We start from the raw sequence: 26,397 nt of genomic DNA on the forward strand, positions 1-26,397 counted from the left end.
CTGAGTTAACTTTTCAGCAAAAAAAAAAAAAAGTAAGTCCGCTGAGTTAACTTTTCAGCAAAAAAAAAGTAAGTCCGCAGAGTAACTTTTCAGCAAAAAAAAAGTAAGTTCTGCAGAGTTAACTTTTCAGCAAAAAAAAAAAGATAAGTCCGCAGAGTTAACTTTTCAGCAAAAAAAAAAGTAAGTCCGCAGAGTTAACTTTTCAGCAAAAAAAGTAAGTCCGCAGAGTTAACTTTTCAGCAAAAAAAAAGTAAGTCCGCTGAGTTAACTTTTCAGCAAAAAAAAGTAAGTCCACAGAGTTAACTTTTCAGCAAAAAAAGTAAGTCCGCAGAGTTAACTTTTCAGCAAAAAAAAAAAAAAGTCAGCAGAGTTAACTTTTCAGCAAAAAAAGTAAGTCCCCAGAGTTAACTTTTCAGCAAAAAAAAAGTAAGTCCGCAGAGTTAACTTTTCAGCAAAAAAAAAGTAAGTCCGCAGAGTTAACTTTTCAGCAAAAAAAAAGTAAGTCTGCAGAGTTAACTTTTCAGCAAAAAAAAAGTAAGTCTGCAGAGTTAACTTTTCAGCAAAAAAAAAAGTAAGTCCGCAGAGTTAACTTTTCAGCAAAAAAAAGCAAGTCCGCAGAGTTAACTTTTCAGCAAAAAAAAGTAAGTCAGCAGAGTTAACTTTTCAGCAAAAAAAGTAAGTCCGCAGAGTTAACTTTTCAGCAAAAAAAAAGTAAGTCAGCAGAGTTAACTTTTCAGCAAAAAAAAGTAAGTCCGCAGAGTTAACTTTTCAGCAAAAAAAAGTAAGTCAGCAGAGTTAACTTTTCAGCAAAAAAAAGTAAGTCCGCTGAGTTAACTTTTCAGCAAAAAAAGTAAGTCCACAGAGTTCACTTTTCAGCAAAAAAAAGTTTCGAAAGTGAAGCTTCTCGATTACATGACTGCTCAGCTCTATTCTGACTGATGTCAACCTGCAGACAAACATGACGCAGGATTTAACAAAATTTCAGTGGGTTGCTGAGAGAGCCGCCTGTGGGGGGCGCTGTAAAACATGACATTTTCCTCAAGTTGTGGACTGTGTCCTGGAAGTCTCAGTCTGTGTCAGATGTGATTCTAGTGAGGACAGTAACCCTGGAGCTGGGTCCATCACACGGTGACGACCTGCCTTCCTTCAGGTTTTTAATTTTGAGGTTCAGACTTTTATCACCGTGACTCCACGTGTCCAATGTCCACAATTTAATTTTTTTGTTTCTCGCATTTTCCTTTTTAATCATTCCTGGTGTTAAAAGGACAAAATGCATCGGACTCAACATCAGCATTCTTTAAAAAAAACTTTAAAATCTTCATTTGAAAACGGCAGCATGATCCGTTCTGCAGAGACCTGGCCCCTGTCAGCCAATCAGTGTTCTGTGACACAGCAGGGAGGTCTTCTCTGAGCTTTATCCACATTCCTCGGTTTGCGTTGTAGGAAGCTCTGGGATCTTTGCGATCTGGGACCTCGTGGGAAAACATTTTGAGAAATGAGCCAGAGTCGACCTGTTGACCAGTTCCATTAAATCCAAACCAGTTTCCACTGGGGGTCAGAGCCCATGGCACTGAGCTCATTTGTCTTTAAGAAAGAAAAGCTTTGACATTCTTTGTTTTGTAAGATGCATCATCATTATCAATATCATCATTATGGTCATCATCATAATTATTATCATCATTATCGTAATCATCATACTCATCAATATCATTATCATTATGGTCATCATCATTATCATTATCATAATGATCGTAATCATCATAATCATTATCATACTCATCATTATCATCATAATCATTATACGCTCATTATCATTATTGTCATCATAATCCTTATCATTATCTTAATCATTATAATCATCATACTCATCATTATCATCATCATCATCATCATAATCATTATCATTATTGTCATCATCATAATCATTATCATAATCATCATCATACTCATTATTGTCATCATAATCATTATCATCGTAATTTATCACTCATTATCATTATCATACTCATCATTATCAGTATTGTCATCATAATCATTATCAATATTATCGTAAATCAATCATTATCATACTCATCATTATCACTGTCATCATCATAATCATTATCATACTCATCTTCATCATACTCATTATCACCATCGTTATTCTCATTCTCATTATCGTCGTCATCGTCATCATTATACTCATTATCATCAACATCATCATTATCATCATCAAACCTCTGTTCACTCCCCCCCCCCAAAATACAGCTGAGAAAATAAGAAGACAAATAAATCTAATTGTCCCGTTTTGTAAAAAGTGCTCACATATTTAATTTGGTTTCATATTAATGGTGTTTTCACACAAAGTCCCTTTTAAAAGAACCAAACTCAGTCCTCTCAAAGTGGACCAACAGGAATTGAACTCAGTTTTTTTGTGTTCACACTATGAGTTTATTTCAAAGAGGATGGGGTTATGTTTCTGGTCCATTTCAGGTCTGATGGGGCCTTAGTCCTCGTTGTGATCACACTATAGTTCCTCTACAGCTCTCAGACCTCCACTGCACAGCATTCTGGGTAGTTTTCACTCGGAACAAAATGTCTGCTGCTGTGGCTGACCTCCTGTGTTTTCTGGTTAGATTAGCCCTCACACACACAGGGCTCTAGACCATGTGGGCAAGTTGGGGTCAGATCTACCAACTGCATGGCAGGTTTACCAAACAAACCAAATTTTATATGAAGAGTGCATCCAGAGAGCATTCACAGTGCTTCACTTCTTCCACATTTTCTTATGTTACAATCTTATTCAATTCATATTTTTCCTTCAACATTCTACACACGACAATGAAAAAATTTAGATTTTTTTGTAAATGTATTAAAAATAAAAAACTAATAAATCACATGTACATAAGTATTCACAGTCTTTGCCATGAAGCTCAAATTGAGCTCAGGTGCCTCCTGTTTCCACTGATCATCCTTCAGATGTTTCTACAGCTTAACTGGAGTCCACCTGGGGTCAATTTAGTTGACTGGACACGATTTGTAAAGACACACACCTGTCTTCATATAAAGTCCCACAGTTGACAGTCAGAGCACAAACCAAGCATGAAGTCAAAGGAATTGTCTGTAGACCTCCGAGACAGGATTGTCTGGAGGCACAAATCTGGGGAAGGGTACAGAAACATTTCTGCTGCTTTGAGGGTCCCAATGAGCACAGTGGCCTCCATCATCTGTAAATGGAAGAAGTTCAGATCCACCAGGACTCTTCCTAGAGCTGGACGCCCGTCTGAACTGAGGGATCGGGGGAGAAGGACCTCAGTCAGGGAGGTGACCAAGAACCCCGCGGTCACTCTGTCAGATCCAGCATTCCTCTGTGGAGAGAGGAGAACCTTCCAGGAAGACAACCATTTCTGCAGCAATCCACCAATCAGGCCTGTATGGTAGAGTGTCCAGACAGAAGCCACTCCTTAGTAAAAGGCACATGGCAGCCACCTGGAGTTTGACAAAAGGCACCTGAAGGACTCTCAGACCAGGAAAAACAAAATTCTCTGGTCTGATGAGACAAAGATTGAACTCTTTGGTGTCCTGTTTGGAGGAAACCAGCCACCATCCCTACAGTGAAGCACGGTGGTGGCAGCATCATGCTGTGGGGATGTTTGTCAGCAGCAGGAACTGGGAGACGGGAAAGATGAATGCAGCAATGTACAGAGACATCCTGGATGAAAACCTGCTCCAGAGTGCTCTTGACCTCAGACTGGAGCGATGGTGTTGGGGTTTGCCCCTGAGTCCACCCACCACTTTAATCATATCTTAGATCTTGTTCTGACTTATGGTATGGAAATTGAAGTCTTAACAGTATTCCCTGAAAACCCCCTTCTGTCTGATCATTTCTTAATAACATTTACATGTACTCTGATGGACTACCCAGCAGTGGGGAATAAGTTTCATTACACTAGAAGTCTTTCAGAAAGCGCTGTAACTAGGTTTAAGGATATGATTCCTTCTTTATGTTCTCTAATGCCATATACCAACACAGTGCAGAGTAGCTACCTAAACTCTGTAAGTGAGATAGAGTATCTCGTCAATAGTTTTACATCCTCATTGAAGACAACTTTGGATGCTGTAGCTCCTCTGAAAAAGAGAGCTTTAAATCAGAAGTGCCTGACTCCGTGGTATAACTCACAAACTCGTAGCTTAAGCAGATAACCCGTAAGTTGGAGAGGAAATGGCGTCTCACTAATTTAGAAGATCTTCACTTAGCCTGGAAAAAGAGTCTGTTGCTCTATAAAAAAAGCCCTCCGTAAAGCTAGGACATCTTTCTACTCATCACTAACTGAAGAAAATAAGAACAACCCCAGGTTTCTTTTCAGCACTGTAGCCAGGCTGACAAAGAGTCAGAGCTCTATTGAGCTGAGTATTCCATTAACTTTAACTAGTAATGACTTCATGACTTTCTTTGCTAATAAAATTTTAACTATTAGAGAAAAAATTACTCATAACCATCCCAAAGACGTATCATTATCTTTGGCTGCTTTCAGTGATGTTGGTTGGACCTCTTTCTCTCCGACTGTTCTGTCTGAGTTATTTTCATTAGTTACTTCATCCAAACCATCAACATGTCTATTAGACCCCATTACTACCAGGCTGCTCAAGAAAGCCCTACCATTATTTAATGCTTCGATCTTCGATCTTATGATCAATCTATCTTTATTAGTTGGCTATGTACCACAGGCTTTTAAGGTGGCAGTAATTAAACCATTACTTAAAAAGCCATCACTTGACCCAGCTATCTTAGCTAATTATAGGCCAATCTCCAACCTTCCTTTTCTCTCAAAAATTCTTGAAAGGGTAGTTGTAAAACAGCTAACTGATCATCTGCAGAGGAATGGTCTATTTGAAGAGTTTCAGTCAGGTTTTAGAATTCATCATAGTACAGAAACAGCATTAGTGAAGGTTACAAATGATCTTCTTATGGCCTCAGACAGTGGACTCATCTCTGTGCTTGTTCTGTTAGACCTCAGTGCTGCTTTGATACTGTTGACCATAAAATTTTATTACAGAGATTAGAGCATGCCATAGGTATTAAAGGCACTGCGCTGCGGTGGTTTGAATCATATTTATCTAATAGATTACAATTTGTTCATGTAAATGGGGAATCTTCTTCACAGACTAAGGTTGATTATGGAGTTCCACAAGGTTCTGTGCTAGGACCAATTTTATTCACTCTATACATGTTTCCCTTAGGCAGTATTATTAGACAGCATTGCTTAAATTTTCATTGTTACGCAGATGATACCCAACTTTATCTATCCATGAAGCCAGAGGACATACACCAATTAGTTAAACTGCAGGATTGTCTTACAGACATAAAGACATGGATGACCTCTAATTTCCTGCTTTTAAACTCAGATAAAACTGAAGTTATTGTACTTGGCCCCACAAATCTTAGAAACATGGTGTCTAACCAGATCCTTAGTCTGGATGGCATTACCCTGACCTCTAGTAATACTGTGAGAAATCTTGGAGTCATTTTTGATCAGGATATGTCATTCAATGCGCATATTAAACAAATACGAGGTCTGTCAATAAAGTATAGGTCCTTTTTATTTTTTTCAAAAACTATATGGATTTCATTCATATGTTTTTACGTCAGACATGCTTGAACTCTCGTGCGCATGCGTGAGTTTTTACACGCCTGTCGGTGACGTCATTCGCCTTTGAGCACTCCTTGTGGGAGGAGTCGTCCAGCCCCTCGTCGGAATTCCTTTGTCTGAGAAGTTGCTGAGAGACTGGTGCTTTGTTTGATCAAAATTTTTTCTAAACCTGTGAGACACATCGAAGTGGACACGGTTCAAAAAATTAAGCTGGTTTTCGGTGAAAATTTTAACAGCTGATGAGAGATTTTGAGGTGATTCTGTCGCTTTAAGGACTTCCCACGGTGCGAGACGTCGCCCCACAAATCTTAGAAACATGGTGTCTAACCAGATCCTTACTCTGGATGGCATTACCCTGACCTCTAGTAATACTGTGAGAAATCTTGGAGTCATTTTTGATCAGGATATGTCATTCAATGCGCATATTAAACAAATATGTAGGACTGCTTTTTTGCATTTATGCAATATCTCTAAAATTAGAAAGGTCTTGTCTCAGAGTGATGCTGAAAAACTAAATCATGCATTTATTTCCTCTAGGCTGGACTATTGTAATTCATTATTATCAGGTTGTCCTAAAAGTTCCCTGAAAAGCCTTCAGTTAATTCAAAATGCTGCAGCTAGAGTACTGACGGGGACTAGAAGGAGAGAGCATATCTCACCCATATTGGCCTCTCTTCATTGGCTTCCTGTTAATTCTAGAATAGAATTTAAAATTCTTCTTCTTACTTATAAGGTTTTGAATAATCAGGTCCCATCTTATCTTAGGGACCTCGTAGTACCATATCACCCCATTAGAGCGCTTCGCTCTCAGACTGCAGGCTTACTTGTAGTTCCTAGGGTTTGTAAGAGTAGAATGGGAGGCAGAGCCTTCAGCTTTCAGGCTCCTCTCCTGTGGAACCAGCTCCCAATTCAGATCAGGGAGACAGACACCCTCTCTACTTTTAAGATTAGGCTTAAAACTTTCCTTTTTGCTAAAGCTTATAGTTAGGGCTGGATCAGGTGACCCTGAACCATCCCTTAGTTATGCTGCTATAGACTTAGACTGCTGGGGGGTTCCCATGATGCACTGAGTGTTTCTTTCTCTTTTTGCTCTGTATGTACCACTCTGTATTTAATCATTAGTGATTGTTCTCTGCTCCCCTCCACAGCATGTCTTTTTCCTGGTTCTCTCCCTCAGCCCCAACCAGTCCCAGCAGAAGACTGCCCCTCCCTGAGCCTGGTTCTGCTGGAGGTTTCTTCCTGTTAAAAGGGAGTTTTTCCTTCCCACTGTCGCCAAGTGCTTGCTCACAGGGGGTCGTTTTGACTGTTGGGGTTTTTACGTAATTATTGTATGGCTTTTGACTTACAATATAAAGCGCCTTGGGGCAACTGTTTGTTGTGATTTGGCGCTATATAAATAACATTGATTGAATTGATTGATTGATTGGTTCCTGTCTGGTCAGTCCTGGTTCCTTCTATGTCTGTTTTTCCAGGTGAAGCTGAGGCAAAGCTGACTGTGGCGGTTTTCTGCTTCGAGCGGCATCTACTGTTCAGAGCGACATCTTCACAGCTGATTGTCACCCGGCTCATCCCCAACATTATTTAACCTGATTCGGATCCAGAATCTCCAGGTGTTCGCCAGATTGTTTCCAGGTTTCCACCGGGTTCCAGCTGTGCTCCAACAACGCACCCAGCGAGTAACTTGGTCTTTAATGTCTGTCTGTTAGTGATCTTGGTTTGACATTTCTCGCTATTTCTGGAGCTAATGCCATGAGCCTCCGTGCTCAGAACGTCACCTGCCTTGGTTTTCCCGCTATGAGCTTCCGTGCTCATGAACGTAAGCTGTCATGTTATTCCTGCTGTGAGCTTCCACACTCAGAATACTACTTGTCGTGCTTTTCCCGTTGTGAGCCCACATGCTCATGATTGTAATTTGTCACATTTTTCCCCGTTGTGAGGTCACACGCTCATGAACGTAACTTGTCGTGTTATTCCTGCTGTGAGCTCCTACGCTCATGAATGTAACTTGTCGTGTTTTCCTATTGTGAGCTCCTACGCTCAGATTATAACTTGTCGTGTTTTCCTATTGTGAGCTCCTACGCTCAGATTATAACTTGTCGTGTTTTCCTATTGTGAGCTCCTACGCTCAGATTATAACTTGTCGTGTTTTCCTATTGTGAGCTCCTACGCTCAGATTATAACTTGTCGTGTTTTCCTACTGTGACGCCACATGCTCAGAATATAATTTGTGCTGTTCCCGTTGTGAGCTACCATGCTCAGAATATAACTTTTCCATTTTTCCCGCTGTGAGCTTCCACACTCATGAACGTAACTTGTCATGTTTTTCCTGCTGTGAGCCTCCACGCTCATAGATGTAACTTGTCATGTTTTTCCTGCTGTGAGCCTCCACGCTCATAGATGTAACTTGTCATGTTTTTCCTGCTGTGAGCCTCCACGCTCATAGATGTAACTTGTCATGTTTTTCCTGCTGTGAGCCTCCACGCTCATAGATGTAACTTGTCATGTTTTTCCTGCTGTGAGCCTCCACGCTCATAGATGTAACTTGTCATGTTTTTCCTGCTGTGAGCCTCCACGCTCATAGATGTAACTTGTCATGTTTTTCCTGCTGTGAGCCTCCACGCGCATAGATGTAACTTGTCATGTTTTTCCTGCTGTGAGCCTCCACGCTCATAGATGTAACTTGTCATGTTTTTCCTGCTGTGAGCCTCCACGCTCATAGATGTAACTTGTCATGTTTTTCCTGCTGTGAGCCTCCACGCTCATAGATGTAACTTGTCATGTTTTTCCTGCTGTGAGCCTCCACGCTCATAGATGTAACTTGTCATGTTTTTCCTGCTGTGAGCCTCCACGCTCATAGATGTAACTTGTCATGTTTTTCCTGCTGTGAGCCTCCACGCTCATAAATGTAACTTGTCAAGTTTTTCCTGCTGTGAGCCTCCACGCTCATAGATGTAACTTGTCATGTTTTTCCCGCTGTGAGCTCCCACACTCAGAATATAACTTGTCGTGTTGTTGTGTTATCTGTCCTGGTTCCAGCTCTATCTGAAGCAAAGGCAAACCTGACTGTGGCAGTTTTCTGCTTGATCGGTGGCGTCGGCTGTGAGTGACATCACGACTCGACCCCTGCTGTCAAAGCAGCACGTGGGCTCTGTTCAGAGCGGCATCTTCACAGCTGATTGTCATCCTGCCTCATCAACACCAGTATTTAACCTGACTCGGAGCCAGAATCTCCAGGTGTTTGCTGGGTTGTTTCTGGGTTTCCACCAGGTTCCAGCTGTGCTCCAACAACACACCCAGGTTACACCCAGTCACTTGGTCTTTACTGTCTAGTAGTAATCTTGTTTTGGCATTTCTCGCCGTTTCTGGAGCTAATGCCGTGAGCTTCCATACTCAGAAGTTACCTGCCTTGAACGTTTTTCCCACTGTAGCTTCCAGGAGTTGTGCCTCCATGCTCTGAACATATCCAACCGTGTAATCCTTTGTGAGCCTTTGGGTTTGTAATGTTAAAGTTCATCAATCGTGTTTTTCTGCCGTGTGAGCTCCAGCTCTTAATATTACTTCAGTCATTAGGACTCCCACATTTGTAAGGAAGGATTAATAATCTTTATTATAATAGCCAAGTGGCCTCTGTGTGCATGTGTGTGCAGGGCTTCAATCACGGAGAAACCGGGGAGAAATGACATTTGCCGTTTGGCATGTTTATGTATTTTGGGTCAAGGATAAACGCTGTGAACATTGATAGGCCTAACATTTTTTGAGAAACTACGGATATTAACTAACGTTGCAAATTACATTCTGGACTAACACGGGTGGTAAAACACCTTTATGTTAACATGTGAGTGCATGATTTTAGTTAGTAAGTTCAAAGTAAGTACATCACATGATTGTAAATATGTTAAAAATACATGGATGACACAAGAAAGTGAAAACACTTTTTTCCACTGTGGTCCATTTAAAAATCAAATGACAAAATAGAAGTAATAATAAAATAAGAATACTGAAAATAATAATTAGAACAATGACAATAATAATAAGAGTGTGTATATGATAAGAACCTAAACAATTTATAAACACATTAAGACAATAAGGTAACATTAAAAATTACATAATTAACAAGAAATAAAAGGCTTGAGTTCTTCTTCTACAAATTGTTGAGGTCTAAGGTTGTAAAAACAATCTGAACTCACACATCATTCCAACTCTTTGTTTAATTTATTAACACCCTTAAAAAAAATGTCAGCTACCTATTTGATAAACACCACCCAATCTAGAACCCGTGGATCCCCATTTAATCTGCCACAGGCAACATGTTATTCTGGTAGACACTTTCTTTAAAGACACTGTTGGATTGAGATATGACCTTTAAGAGTTTTCTGCAAAATGATGGCATGCATGCGTGTGTGTACGTGTGTGAGACCTTGCTGAGAGAGTTGGTCTGTCGATTTCCAGAGAAGTGATATCTGAACCGCCTGCTGAGCGGCTGCAACATGATCTGTATGGGCAAACAAAGGGGAGGAGCCAGAGACCCAGGAAAGGTGGAGGACAGTCCAGGAAGAGGGGCCGTGCCACGCTGAGAAATGAGGTCATCACTGGGAGGAGGAGTTAAAGAAATGTGAAGTCCTTCAGTAAAGCACGGCAGGATATTTCCCTCCAATCAAAGTCACAAACAGATAATTTAAGACACAAACCTTTAACCTGTCACGTTTCCTCAGTTACACTGATACCAAACTACAACAGACAGACCGATAATTTAACAGACAAACGTTTAACCTGTCACGTTTCCTCAGTTACACTGACACCAAACTACAACAGACAGACCGATAATTTAACAGACACAAACGTTTAACCTGTCACGTTTCCTCAGTTACACTGACACCAAACTACAACAGACAGACCGATAATTTAACAGACACAAACCTTTAACCTGTCACGTTTCCTCAGTTACACTGACACCAAACTACAACAGACAGACCGATAATTTAACAGACACAAACCTTTAACCTGTCACGTTTCCTCAGTTACACTGACACCAAACTACAACAGACAGACCGATAATTTAACAGACACAAACCTTTAACCTGTCACGTTTCCTCAGTTACACTGACACCAAACTACAACAGACAGACCGATAATTTAACAGACACAAACCTTTAACCTGTCACGTTTCCTCAGTTACACTGACACCAAACTACAACAGACAGACCGATAATTTAACAGACACAAACCTTTAACCTGTCACGTTTCCTCAGTTACACTGACACCAAACTACAACAGACAGACCGATAATTTAACAGACACAAACCTTTAATCTGTCACGTTTCCTTAGTTACACTGACACCAAACTACAACAGACAGACTGATAATTTAACAGACACAAACCTTTAATCTGTCACGTTTCCTTAGTTACACTGACACCAAACTACAACAGACAGACTGATAATTTAACAGACACAAACCTTTAATCTGTCACGTTTCCTCAGTTACACTGAAACCAAATTACAACAGACAGACCGATAATTTAACAGACACAAACCTTTAACCTGTCACGTTTCCTCAGTTACACTGACACCAAACTACAACAGACAGACCGATAATTTAACAGACACAAACGTTTAACCAGTCACGTTTCCTCAGTTACACTGACACCAAACTACAACAGACAGACCGATAATTTAACAGACACAAACGTTTAACCTGTCACGTTTCCTCAGTTACACTGACACCAAACTACAACAGACAGACCGATAATTTAACAGACACAAACCTTTAATCTGTCACATTTCCTTAGTTACACTGACACCAAACTACAACAGACAGACTGATAATTTAACAGACACAAACCTTTAATCTGTCACGTTTCCTTAGTTACACTGACACCAAACTACAACAGACAGACTGATAATTTAACAGACACAAACCTTTAATCTGTCACATTTCCTCAGTTACACTGAAACCAAATTACAACAGACAGACCGATAATTTAACAGACACAAACCTTTAATCTGTCACGTTTCCTTAGTTAGCATATCTCACCCATATTGGCCTCTCTTCATTGGCTTCCTGTTAATTCTAGAATAGAATTTAAAATTCTTCTTCTTACTTATAAGGTTTTGAATAATCAGGTCCCATCTTATCTTAGGGACCTCGTAGTACCATATCACCCCAATAGAGCGCTTCGCTCTCAGACTGCAGGCTTACTTGTAGTTCCTAGGGTTTGTAAGAGTAGAATGGGAGGCAGAGCCTTCAGCTTTCAGGCTCCTCTCCTGTGGAACCAGCTCCCAATTCAGATCAGGGAGACAGACACCCTCTCTACTTTTAAGATTAGGCTTAAAACTTTCCTTTTTGCTAAAGCTTATAGTTAGGGCTGGATCAGGTGACCCTGAACCATCCCTTAGTTATGCTGCTATAGACGTAGACTGCTGGGGGGTTCCCATGATGCACTGTTTCTTTCTCTTTTTGCTCTGTATGCACCACTCTGCATTTAATCATTAGTGATCGATCTCTGCTCCCCTCCACAGCATGTCTTTTTCCTGGTTCTCTCCCTCAGCCCCAACCAGTCCCAGCAGAAGACTGCCCCTCCCTGAGCCTGGTTCTGCTGGAGGTTTCTTCCTGTTAAAAGGGAGTTTTTCCTTCCCACTGTAGCCAAGTGCTTGCTCACAGGGGGTCGTTTTGACCGTTGGGGTTTTACATAATTATTGTATGGCCTTGCCTTACAATATAAAGCGCCTTGGGGCAACTGTTTGTTGTGATTTGGCGCTATATAAAAAAATTGATTGATTGATTGAGTTACACTGACACCAAACTACAACAGACAGACCGATAATTTAACAGACACAAACGTTTAACCTGTCACGTTTCCTCAGTTACACTGACACCAAACTACAACAGACAGACCGATAATTTAACAGACACAAACGTTTAACCTGTCACGTTTCCTCAGTTACACTGAAACCAAATTACAACAGACAGACCGATAATTTAACAGACACAAACCTTTAACCTGTCACGTTTCCTCAGTTACACTGACACCAAACTACAACAGACAGACCGATAATTTAACAGACACAAACGTTTAACCTGTCACGTTTCCTCAGTTACACTGACACCAAACTACAACAGACAGACCGATAATTTAACAGACACAAACCTTTAACCTGTCACGTTTCCTCAGTTACACTGACACCAAACTACAACAGACAGACCGATAATTTAAGACACAAACCTTTAACCTGTCACGTTTCCTCAGTTACACTGACACCAAACTACAACAGACAGACCGATAATTTAACAGACACAAACCTTTAACCAGTCACGTTTCCTCAGTTACACTGAAACCAAACTACAACAGACAGACCGATATTTTAACAGACACAAACGTTTAACCTGTCACGTTTCCTCAGTTACACTGACACCAAACTACAACAGACAGACCGATAATTTAACAGACACAAACGTTTAACCTGTCACGTTTCCTCAGTTACACTGACACCAAACTACAACAGACAGACCGATAATTTAACAGACACAAACCTTTAACCTGTCACGTTTCCTCAGTTACACTGACACCAAACTACAACAGACAGACCGATAATTTAACAGACACAAACCTTTAACCTGTCACGTTTCCTCAGTTACACTGACACCAAACTACAACAGACAGACCGATAATTTAACAGACACAAACCTTTAACCTGTCACGTTTCCTCAGTTACACTGACACCAAACTACAACAGACAGACCGATAATTTAACAGACACAAACCTTTAACCTGTCACGTTTCCTCAGTTACACTGACACCAAACTACAACAGACAGACCGATAATTTAACAGACACAAACCTTTAACCAGTCACGTTTCCTCAGTTACACTGAAACCAAACTACAACAGACAGAGCGATATTTTAACAGACACAAACGTTTAACCTGTCACGTTTCCTCAGTTACACTGACACCAAACTACAACAGACAGACCGATATTTTAACAGACACAAACCTTTAATCTGTCACGTTTTCACAGTTACACTGACACTAAACTACAACAGACAGACTGATAACAGACACAAACCTTTAATCTGTTACGTTTCCACAGTTACACTGACACTAAACTACAACAGACAGACTGATAACAGACACAAACCTTTAATCTGTTACGTTTCCACAGTTACACTGACACTAAACTACAACAGACAGACTGATAACAGACACAAACCTTTAATCTGTTACGTTTCCACAGTTACACTGACACCAAACTACAACAGACAGACTGATAATTTAACAGACACAAACCTTTAATTTGTCACGTTTCCTCAGTTACACTGACACCAAACTACAACAGACAGACAGTTAATTTAACAGACACAAACCTTTAATCTGTTACGTTTCCTCAGTTACACTGACACCAAACTACAACAGACAGACAGTTAATTTAACAGACACAAACCTTTAATCTGTTAAGTTTCCAGTTACACTGACACTAAACTACAACAGACAGACTGATAACAGACACAAACCTTTAATCTGTTACGTTTCCACAGTTACACTGACACCAAACTACAACAGACAGAAAGTTAATTTAATAGACACAAACCTTTAATCTGTTACGTTTCCACAGTTACACTGACACCAAACTACAACAGACAGAAAGTTAATTTAACAGACACAAACCTTTAATCTGTTACGTTTCCACAGTTACACTGACACCAAACTACAACAGAAAGACTGATAATTTAACAGACACAAACCTTTAATTTGTCACGTTTCCTCAGTTACACTGACACCAAACTACAACAGACAGAAAGTTAATTTAATAGACACAAACCTTTAATCTGTTACTTTTCCACAGTTACACTGACACCAAACTACAACAGACAGAAAGTTAATTTAATAGACACAAACCTTTAATCTGTTACATTTCCACAGTTACACTGACACCAAACTACAACAGACAGACTGATAATTTAACAGACACAAACCTTTAATCTGTTACGTTTCCAGTTACACTGAAACCAAACTACAACAGACAGAAAGTTAATTTAACAGACACAAACCTTTAATCTGTCACGTTTCCATAGTTACACTGACACCAAACTACAACAGACAGACTGATAATTTAACAGAGACAAACCTTTAATCTGTCACGTTTCCACAGTTACACGGACACCAAACTACAACAGACAGACTGATAATTTAACAGACACAAACCTTTAATCTGTCACGTTTCCACAGTTACACGGACACCAAACTACAACAAGGGACAGACACTTAATTTAACAGACACAAACCTTTAATCTGTCACGTTTCCACAGTTACACTGACACCAAACTACAACAGACAGACTGATAATTTAACAGACACAAACCTTTAATCTGTCACGTTTCCACAGTTACACTGACACCAAACTACAACAGACAGACTGATAATTTAACAGACACAAACCTTTAATCTGTCACGTTTCCACAGTTACACTGACACCAAACTACAACAGACAGACTGATAATTGAACAGACACAAACCTTTAATATGTCACGTTTCCACAGTTACACTGACACCAAACTACAACAGACAGACAGTTAATTTAACAGACACAAACCTTTAATATGTCACGTTTCCACAGTTACACTGACACCAAACTACAACAGACAGACTGATAACAGACACAAACCTTTAATCTGTTACGTTTCCACAGTTACACCTACACCAAACTACAACAGACAGACTGATAATTTAACAGACACAAACCTTTAATCTGTTACGTTTCCAGTTACACTGACACCAAACTACAACAGACAGACTGATAATTTAACAGACACAAACCATTAATCTGTCACGTTTCCACAGTTACACTGACACCAAACTACAACAGACAGACTGATAATTTAACAGACACAAACCTTTAATCTGTTACGTTTCCACAGTTACACTGACACCAAACTACAACAGACAGACTGATAATTTAACAGACACAAACCTTTAATCTGTTACGTTTCCAGTTACACTGAAACCAAACTAAAAACAGACAGACTGATAATTTAACAGACACAAACCTTTAATCTGTTACGTTTCCACAGTTACACTGACACCAAACTACAACAGACAGACTGATAATTTAACAGACACAAACCTTTAATCTGTTACGTTTCCAGTTACACTGAAACCAAACTAAAAACAGACAGAAAGTTAATTTAACAGACACAAACCTTTAATCTGTCACGTTTCCATAGTTACACGGACACCAAACTACAACAACGGACAGACAGTTAATTTAACAGACACAAACCTTTAATCTGTCACGTTTCCACAGTTACACTGACACCAAACTACAACAGACAGTTAATTTAACAGACACAAACCTTTAATCTGTCACGTTTCCTCAGTTACACTGACACCAAACTACAATAGACTGATAATTTAACAGACAATCCTTTAATCTGTCACGTTTTCACAGACACACTGACACCAAACTACAACAGACTGATAATTTAACAGACACAAACCTTTAATCTGTCACGTTTCCACAGTTACACTGACACCAAACTACAACAGACAGTTAATTTAACCGACACAAACCTTTAATCTGTCACGTTTCCACAGTTACACTGACACCAAACTACAACAGACTGATAATTTAACAGACACAAACCTTTAATCTGTCACGTTTCCACAGTTACACTGACACTAAACTACAACAGACTGATAATTTAACAGACACAAACCTTTAATCTGTCACGTTTCCACAGTTACACTGACACCAAACTACAACAGACAGACTGATAATTTAACAGACACAAACCTTTAATCTGTCACATTTCCACAGTTACACTGACACCAAACTACAACAGACAGTTAATTTAACCGACACAAACCTTTAATCTGTCACGTTTCCACAGTTACACTGATACCAAACTACAACACAGACCGATAATTTAACAGACACAAACGTTTAATCTGTTACGTTTCCAGTTACACTGACACCAAACTACAACAGACGGACAGACAGACGTCTATCTCAGAACCACAGGTAATGAGGTGTGGACAGAACAAAGCAACACGATCACGTTATGTACTTGGTGTTTGGAGGAGCGGAACTGAGAACTGCTGACATGAGGCAGCCAGCAGGTGTAAGTAAGTAAGTAAATTTTATTTATATAGTACTTTTCACAGAGGAAGACACAAAGTGCTGCACAAAAAAGGTAGTAAAAAATAGAAACACATTCAATCAATGCAATAAAAATCAAATGTGATGGTTATCAACAGCTCCCTCCACTGCAGATTAAAACACTGGGAGAAACAAGTGCGTTTTGAGTTGACTCGTCAATGTATCAATAGAGCGAACAGAAAGTGGGAGCTCATTCCAGAGCCTCGGCGAGATGGCCTGGAAAGAGAGAACTCCTCTGGTCTTGTAACGGGTACGTGGGACCATGAGGAGGTTCAGGTCTAAAGACCTCAGGCTCCAGCTGCTTTTGGTTTAGGCAAGAAAATAAGCGGTTACAGTAGTCTAAACGCGAAGATACAAAGGCGTGGATCCTCACTCAAGATCATCTTTTGACACAATACTTCTAAGTTTAGATATTTTTCTCAACTGACAGAAACAATTCCTTGTCAGCTGTTTTGAGTGATGCTCAAGTGACATTTCTTTGTCAAAGATAACACCGAGGTTTCTAAGACTCGATTTAACAGACGAGCTCAGGTCCCTTAAATGCCGAGTGATCCCTGGGATCGCCTCATCGGGGGCAATGACCAGCACTTCAGTTTTTGCTGAGTTTCATTTTTTGTGTCAGTGTTCACCCTGACTAAGTGAAATGACTGAGGAGGTCACAGACACGGAGCTGGACAGTGTTTCTTGTTAGGGTTCAGCACTTCCACTCAGCACTCCTCACTGCTGTTTCTGAAGCCTAAATCACACCACCATGGATCAAACGTAAGAGGAGCTGATGCGATCAGTTTGTGTTCCTTTTTGTCTGACAAAAGTCCTTTTGCCATCCACAAAATGACTTCCTTGATAGCTGATGTCCACCGAGGCAGTCAAAATGTTTTGTACATGTTCAACAGTTTGAGTGTAGATGAGACGGGAGCTTTCCCGCTGCCTGCATGTTTGTTTCCTGTTTTGTCCTCCACGTCATTTACTTTTACATTAGTCACAAGTTTAGAATCCTGCATCTGTCCGATCCTTCAGACTTCTGATTGACAAAACCTCTGGTGCACGTTGTGAATCCTGCATGAGCAAAGACAGATCCCAACGCATCAAGATAATCTGACAATTGTTCCATGTCAGACTACTAAAGAAAAAGACAGCACTGTGTGTTTTTTAATCTTTTTTTCTGGACCTCAGTCCTTCAGAGTTGTTCAGAGTCGTACTTTCAGACCACGGCAAACTCCTCTCAAATCCAGCTTCCCCCAAGAGAGTATATATGTTCTGAAACCAGGAAAATCCTTCTGCTAAACTCAGCTCTCTATGTTGACAGTGGAAATGTGATGTCATCTGTCCATCAGAGGCCCAAATCCATGGAAGACCAACTGATTACACTACTTTGCCAACGGACAACATATTTAAATACATAACTAATCTATTTGCTATACAATCATGGTGTGACACAGCTTTATTGTGATTTATGGACCTGTACAACACACATGATGCCATTAAAAAGCTAAGTTGTTGTGATTTTCATTGAATGATGTGTGGTATCCATGTGCAGGCGGGTCAGGAAGTGAAGGATACGAGGTCTGCAGAGCCAGAAGCTGTGTGACCAGCAGCTCCAGCTGGCTGTGGGTCTCCTGAGAGTTAGCTGCAGGTGTCAGCGACTGGGTGGGAGGCGAGATGATTGGCCAGTGAAGAACGGTTAACACCTTCTCAAAGTCACTGTGGAAGAACGCACCGGAGAAAAGAAGAAGTGGTGTGCAGATGTGTTTCATGGATCATTCAAACCACTTCAACATCAAAGACTTTCTCTGACACAGTCCATTTCAGGAATTACTGTCAGAATGGACTTCCTGAGTCTGACGAAACCCTTTTCAGGACTTACCCCCAGGAAGGACTTCCTGAGTCAGACGCAATCATTTTCAGGAATTACCCTCAGGATGGACTTCCTGAGTCTGACACAACCCTTTTCAGGACTTACCCTCAGAAAGGACTTCCTGAGTCTGACATAATCCTTTTCAGGACTTACCCTCAGAAAGGACTTCCTGAGTCTGACAAAATCCTTTTCAGGACTTACCCTCAGGAAGAACTTTCTGAGTCTGACGCAATCCTTTTCAGGACTTACCCTCAGGAAGGACTTCCTGAATCTGACGAAATCCTTTTCAGGATATACCCTTTAGGAATGACTTCCTGAGTCTGACACAATCCTTTTCAGGACTTACCCTCAGGAAGAACTTCCTGAGTCTGAAGCAATCATTTTCAGGAATTACCCTCAGGAAGGACTTCCTGAGTCTGACAAAATCCTTTTCAGGACTTACCCTCAGGAAGGACTTCCTGAGTTTGACGCAACCCTTTTCAGGACTTACCCTCAGGAAGGACTTCCTGAGTCTGACACAACCCTTTTCAGGACTTACCCCCAGGAAGGACTTCCTGATTCTGACACAATCCTTTCCAGGACTTACCCTCAGAAAGGACTTCCTGAGTCTGATACAATCCTTTTCAGGACTTACCCTCAGGAAGGACTTCCTGAGTCTGACACAATCCTTTCCAGGACTTACCCTCAGAAAGGACTTCCTGAGTCTGATACAATCCTTTTCAGGACTTACCCTCAGGAAGGACTTCCTGAGTCTGACAAAATCCTTTTCAGGACTTACCCCCAGGGAGGACTTCCTGAGTCTGACACAACCCTTTTCAGAAATTACCCACAGGAAGGACTTCCTGAGTTTGACACAACCCTTTTCAGGACTTACCCTCAGGGAGGACTTCCTGAGTCTGACACCACCCTTTTCAGGACTTACCCTCAGGAAGGACTTCCTAAGTCTGACACAATCTTTCCAGGACTTACCCCCAGAAAAGGACTTCCTGAGTCTGATACAATCCTTTTCAGGACTTACCCTCAGGAAGGACTTCCTGAGTCTAGAGCAATGCTTTTAGGAATTACCCTCACGAAGGACTGTCTGAGTCTAGAGCAATATTTTCAGGACTTAACATCAAGGAGGACTTGTATTACTTGCACATAGCTGAGGAAAATTAAGACCAAACCCAGTAGTAGTGGCCTGAGGAGGGAGACTGTTTGTGGGTGTGTCCATGCATATTGTGGTTTTTGTCGTGTGATTGGCATTAGAAGAAGTGAATACCTTGACAGCCGGTCCTTGATGACTTTGTGCCAGAAATGAAGAGTCGCTCTTAAGAAGTTCTGTAGGTGAGAACATCCAGACTGCTTTAGTCCAGCGTCCAGGGCGGCCATACTATCGACTGCCTTTATGGCCTCCCAGACACTGCTGGTGATGAGACACTGCTGGACGGCAGCACTGCAAACACACAACAGTCAACTGGAGACAGTGCACAGCAGACACAAGCTGAGAGGACACAGGAACAAACGGGCAGTGGGTGCTGGTACCGCGAGTCACCATGCAGAGCTCTCCCTAAGCAATCAGACAATGGCGCTGCGCGATCATGCAGATTTTCAGATGAATTGTGTTCCCTCTCTGTTTTCCAGGCTAATTATTTTTTCATGTCATGTTGACTTTTGGAGCATTCCTGAACCAAAAGTGCCAGCACTTTGCGAAATCCTGTCAGTCAGGCAGATTCGTCTCTACAAGAGTCAAGACAGAAGTCAGACTACCAGAGCAAGAATTTTAGCTGAGGAAGCTTCTGCGATTTGAAACGAAACGTCCTCGCGTCAAACAACCCAGTCCAGTCGAAGATTCAAGCTTCTCTACTAAGTTAGGCAGCACGTACACGTGAACACATACTGTGAAAAACCAGGATGTGGACTGCAGCTTTTCCATAAAAGCCGCACTGATCAATCTGCTGTGCAGACTGTGAATGAAAACTGATCAAATCCGAATAAAGGAGTTTTTTTAATCATTAAATGTTATTCAGTGAATGTGTGCGTCCTTTTGTTTTGTCTGTGAGGTGGAGAGCAGCCATTTTAAAAACACACAAACACACACTGCTTCCCTTTAAATACGCTGATTGCTGCACTTTGTAAAGTTCTCCCTTCTGCTGCTACATTGATTAGCTCCTTACACCGGTTATGTGCATGCTCCACATCTTCTTCTCCATTTTTTGTGGGAGCATTGCAGTGACACATACAGGCCTAGTATATGTACCACAGCGTGTACACTTTTTGATAGCGACAAAAAGATCGCATTCCCCCACACCCAAACACATGCAGGTTAGGTGGACTGGAAACTAACCCTTGTAAAAGAGGTCTCGATCTCAGTGGGACTAACCTGGTTGAGTAAAGGTTAAATTAATAACAGCAAAATATCAGCACGAACAGCGCTGGTTTCACCACAGTAATACAGATGATTAGCATTTTTCCAACACTGTCTAAACTAAATGAACATAATAATAATAATAACAGTAATGACAGATGTCATTTTCCCTCTGGCTGAGCTCCTGCTGTCATCTGCTGTCTGTGTTTCACAGTGGGCGGGGCCTAACAGTTCAGCCACCTGCACCTTCACTCCTGAAGCAGCTCAAATGTCCGGCAGAGTCATGAACAGACCAAGGTGCACAAAACTGATGTGTTGAAAGGTGTTTTTGTGTGTGCCAGGGCACTGGTATGACTGGTCATCTCTGTGATGGACCTACAACACGTTCCCAAGTGTCATAGTGCACTGGGGATGCTAGGACAGGATTCAAGCCCCACATGACCCTCAATGAGATCAGTGGGAACAGAGGGAGGGATGAGAAGAGGTCCTTCTCCTTCTCTGGTCACACAGACCAGATTCTGTCAGAGTTGTCTTTTGATTCAATCCCCTTCACCACCGTGCAAAGCCAACAATACCTCAGCTCCTCGATTTGTTGAAGGCACTGAAGGTACTTCATGTGTTTCTCTATGGTGTCCACTTGGGTAAGTGTCTGGCCAAGACGTTCCATCCAAGGCTGTGCTTCCTGTAGGTACTAGCAGACAGAAGATAAACAAAAACTAATGAATTACTTCAGCATTTCTTGAAGAAAAACAAGGCCCCAATCCTGACCTTGGCAAAGGAAAAACACTTTCTGCATAATATGCTGAAATTAACATTACTGCCCGCGTGTTTACTGCATGACTGAGAGACGTGGATTGGGTCTCTTGGGTACTACATCTCTTCAGAGGATCTCGGGATGCTGATGACTTTGTGTCAAACAGTGCTCCCGGACATAAGCTGACATGCACAATGGAAGAGTCTGATGGTCTAGACACACACAAACACCTCTAAATATACAGAGCATCCCACTTGAAGTCCAGAACAATGACCCAGGATGATGAGCAAAGAGGCGAGGGCTGAGGTAAGCATCAAAGCCACTATCCAGGATGAAATATGAACCACCTGGGATTACATTCAGAAGCTGCGCTAGAAAAAACAGCTTGGCGAGTACATCAAACAGCAGAACACAGAGGAAGAGGAGAGGAGTCATAGTAGAAGACCAAGTCCCTCCAGGGGACACAACACTGGCAGACACAGGGGATAGCTGGGGACAGGTCCACATGTAACTGGCACCACAGACACCAAACTGTCCATTGGTGAGAAAAGGCCATTTTGAAAAACAACACAGAGGCTCGGATTACACCAGCACAAGAAACCTCAACTACCAGCTCTACAGAGGCAGGGGTCACCACTGGAGACAGGACCTCAGCTGCAGGCTATGCAAAGATGCTGTTAAAATTATGCAGCACTGAATGAGTTGAAGACCCACGCATACACCGAGAGGCACAAGCAAGTCCCTGGGACAGTGCACAGGAACATCTGTGCTAGATATGGACTTGAAGCACCCAAGTCCAAGTGGGGAATATCACCAAAGGTGGCCAAAAGAGCAGCACAAAGATGCTGTGGGACTTCAAGTTACAGAGAGAGAGGTGGTGTCCAAAGAACCAGAAAGAGAGATGGTGTCCAAAGAACCAGAGAGAGAGGTGTCCAGAGAACCAGAGAGAGAGGTGGTGTCCAGAGAACCAGACAGGAGGTGTCCACAGAACCAGAGAAAGGGGCGGTGTCCACAGAACCAGACAGGTGGTGTCCAAAGAACCAGAGAGAGAGGTGGTGTCAACAGAACCAGAAAGAGAGGTGTTGTCCAGACAACAAGAGAGAGAGGTGGTGTCCAGAGAACCAGACAGGTGGTGTCCAAAGAACCAGAGAGAGGTGGTGTCCACAGAACCAGAGAGAGGTGGTGTCCACAGAACCAGCGAGAGGTGGTGTCCACAGAACCAGCGAGAGGTGGTGTCCAAAGAACCAGACAGGTGGTGTCCAAAGAACCAGACAGGTGGTGTCCACAGAACCAGAGAGATGGTGTCCAAAGAACCAGAGAGAGAGGTGGTGTCAACAGAACCAGAAAGTGGTGGTGTCCAAAGAACCAGAAAGAGAGGTGGTGTCCACAGAACCAGAGAGGTGGTGTCCACAGAACCAGACAGGTGGTGTCCACAGAACCAGAGAGAGGTGGTGTCCAAAGAACCAGAAAGAGAGGTGGTGTCAACAGAACCAGAGAGAGGTGGTGTCAACAGAACCAGAAAGAGAGGTGGTGTCCAAAGAACCAGAAAGAGAGGTGGTGTCCACAGAACCAGACAGAGAGGCGGTGTCCACAGAACCAGACAGAGAGGCGGTGTCCACAGAACCAGACAGAGAGGTGGTGTCCACAGAACCAGACAGGTGGTGTCCACAGACCCAGAGAGAGAGGTGGTGTCCAAATAACCAGACAGGTGGTGTCCACATAACCAGAGAAAGAGGTGGTGTCAACAGAACCAGAGAGAGAGGTGGTATCCAAAGAACCAGAGAGACAGGCGGTCTCCAAAGAACCAGACAGGTGGTGTCAACAGAACCAGAAAGAGAGGTGGTATCCAAAAAACCAGAGAGAGAGGTGGTGTCCAAAGAACCAGAGAGAGAGGTGGTGTCCAAAGAACCAGAGAGACAGACGGTGTCCAAAGAACCAGACAGACAGGTGGTGTCCAAAGAACCAGAGAGAGAGGTGGTGTCAACAGAACCAGAGAGAGAGGTGGTATCCAAAAAACCAGAGAGAGAGGTGGTGTCCAAAGAACCAGAGAGACAGGCGGTGTCCAAAGAACAAGACAGGTGGTGTCAACAGAACCAGAAAGAGAGGTGATATCCAAAAAACCAGAGAGAGAGGTGGTGTCCAAAGAACCAGAGAGAGAGGTGGTGTCCACAGAACCAGACAGGTGGTGTCCAAAGAACCAGAGAGAGAGGTGGTGTCCAAAGAACCAGAGAGAGAGGTGGTGTCCACAGAACCAGACAGGTGGTGTCCAAAGAACCAGAGAGAAAGGTGGTGTCCAAAGAACCTGACAGGTGGCGTCCAAAGAACCAGAGAGAGAGGTGTGTCCACAGAACCAGACAGGTGGTGTCCAAAGAACCAGAGAGAGAGGTGGTGTCCACAGAACCAGAGAGAGAGGTGGTGTCCAAAGAACCAGAGAGACAGGCGGTGTCCAAAGAACAAGACAGGTGGTGTCAACAGAACCAGAAAGAGAGGTGATATCCAAAAAAACAGAGAGAGAGGTGGTGTCCACAGAACCAGACAGGTGGTGTCCAAAGAACCAGAGAGAGAGGTGGTGTCCAAAGAACCAGAGAGAGAGGTGGTGTCCACAGAACCAGAGAGAGAGGTTGTGTCCACAGAACCAGACAGGTGGTGTCCACAGAACCAGAGAGAGAGGTTGTGTCCACAGAACCAGACAGGTGGTGTCCAAAGAACCAGAGAGAGAGGTGGTGTCCAAAGAACCTGACAGGTGGCGTCCAAAGAACCAGAGAGAGAGGTGTGTCCACAGAACCAGACAGGTGGTGTCCAAAGAACCAGAGAGAGAGGTGGTGTCCACAGAAACAGACAGGTGGTGTCAACAGAACCAGAGAGAGAGGTGGTATCCAAAGAACCAGAGTGTAGCGCGATGGCCTTGATTAGACCTGATTAAATAAAATATATTAATCCTCTCTTAACCACATAAACCCACTGGAGACAGAGACTGCGTTTCCATACCAGTTGAGAAATTCCTATGTCATCTGGAGATCTTCATATAAGTTTTGGAGACATCACCTGATGGTCCAGCACTGCTTTCCAGCGAAAACAAGGTAATAAATACAGAGTTCTTCAAAGAAAAGCCCTCAGAGAAACTGAGGTCATTATGAATTATACAACGTTATAATGTCTTAACGTCAGAATCTGAGCTTTTCCAGGAGAGGAGGAGACCTAAAATATAATCAAATTAAGGTAGGAACCTCTCCAGACTGTGAAACGTCCCCCACAACCAGATGGATCTTTGGGACTCCACAACTTACTTTATCTTGAGTAAAGCAAAGAAAAAGACCTTTGGTTTGAAATAAGAATTTACACCAGTAAGTCTCTCATTTATATCTAAAGACTTATAATGTTGTTGCATTTATTATTCAAACGAAATGCTTTGTATGTAGTCATTCCATTTAGTGATGTGCTCATGTTAACTGATGTGTGTGTGTGTGACCTTTCTGCAGTATCTAAAATGCTGATGTTGAAGTACTCTGTTTATCCAAAGGATGTGTTTAAATGTCTAGTCAGAATGTGTCCATTTGAGTGTCTTAGAACAAATAGATATACTGCAAATTAATTAATGTCTTTAAATAGTGACTCATTTCGGTATGGCCTCTTTTGAACACATGAAGTTCCTGTGAGATTACACCCACCCTAAATGGGCGGAGTTTGGTGACGTTAGTCCCCCTTTAAAAGTCAGAACAGAGTCTTCTCTGCAGCTCTTCTCCGCTGGCAACTTTTTCTTCTCTCTCTTCCTTAACGCTTAATCTTAAATTTTCTTTGTGGGCCAAGGCCTCATTGCTAAGCTACCACATGGCATTCATTCATTCTTTACTTTTGGGACAAATTTAAAGTTTTAACCTGACGCTTTCAGGTGCGTCAAATCTTTTGAATTTTTAAGAGAACGTCCGAGCTGAGCTTTTCAAATTAAGAGCGAATTTACAGAAAAAGCGACTTTTCCTTTTTGATTCAATTTTCAATGTTTTTAAAGTTTTACTTTTTTTCTAAATTCACAAAGATTTTTAATCTGGTCCAAACAAACTTTTTAAAAGCTACTAAGAACCATTTTCAACAAATACCTTCCACCTCTGGGTCCCTGCAAGCTGACAACGTAACTGATTCCAAACTTGACTGCAAGTAGCCGTCAGCGAAGCCAGCCGACACCAGCCCTGGGATCACTCGTGGACACCTCTGGTTAACCCCTCCGACCCAGGTGAGCTCACGCTGCCCGGAGCAGAAATATCGATGACGGACGAACGGAACCAACCCTCCAAAAACAGCTAAATGACCCAGTCCAGGCTCCATGAAAGAGGTTTGTTGTCAATGGAAACAGGTGGCTCCCTTTTCTTGAAAACATTCTTGTAATATTTTTCTTCATAATTGGCTTCAAAATTCATCACTAAATTTTAAATCAGATTTAGTTACTTAAAGTTTTAAGCTTTCACATCTTTCCTCCAACGTCTCACGAGTGAGTAAGAAAATTGCTTCCATGATTGAACTTAATTTTCATCACTGTCTATAAAATGCCTGTCAAATGTTCATTTCTTGTATAAATTGTAAATAAATTTCTGTGTAGGCTCTCAGTTGTCCAGGTGGTTTCCATAGTAGAGAAGCTTGAATCTTCGACTGGACTATAAGGCTA

The 26,397-nt window shown here is 42.0% G+C and overlaps 1 protein-coding gene across 2 annotated transcripts in view; it reads right to left on the reverse strand.

Annotated features, from left to right (window-relative positions):
* The window catches only part of rint1 (RAD50 interactor 1), a 76,276-nt gene that overhangs the window by 37,278 nt on the left and 12,601 nt on the right, over positions 1 to 26,397 (reverse strand). For both annotated transcript variants that reach the window (XM_034163452.1, XM_034163453.1), the window contains 4 exons: positions 21,562 to 21,677; positions 19,901 to 20,074; positions 18,345 to 18,485; positions 10,048 to 10,219 (listed from right to left, as the gene is read on the reverse strand). In XM_034163452.1, coding sequence (XP_034019343.1) covers positions 10,048 to 10,219; positions 18,345 to 18,485; positions 19,901 to 20,074; positions 21,562 to 21,677 — 603 coding nt within the window. The remainder of the gene's footprint in view (positions 1 to 10,047; positions 10,220 to 18,344; positions 18,486 to 19,900; positions 20,075 to 21,561; positions 21,678 to 26,397) is intronic.

The sequence above is a fragment of the Thalassophryne amazonica genome, chromosome 22, assembly GCF_902500255.1.
Source record: "Thalassophryne amazonica chromosome 22, fThaAma1.1, whole genome shotgun sequence".
Lineage (NCBI taxonomy): Eukaryota > Metazoa > Chordata > Actinopteri > Batrachoidiformes > Batrachoididae > Thalassophryne > Thalassophryne amazonica.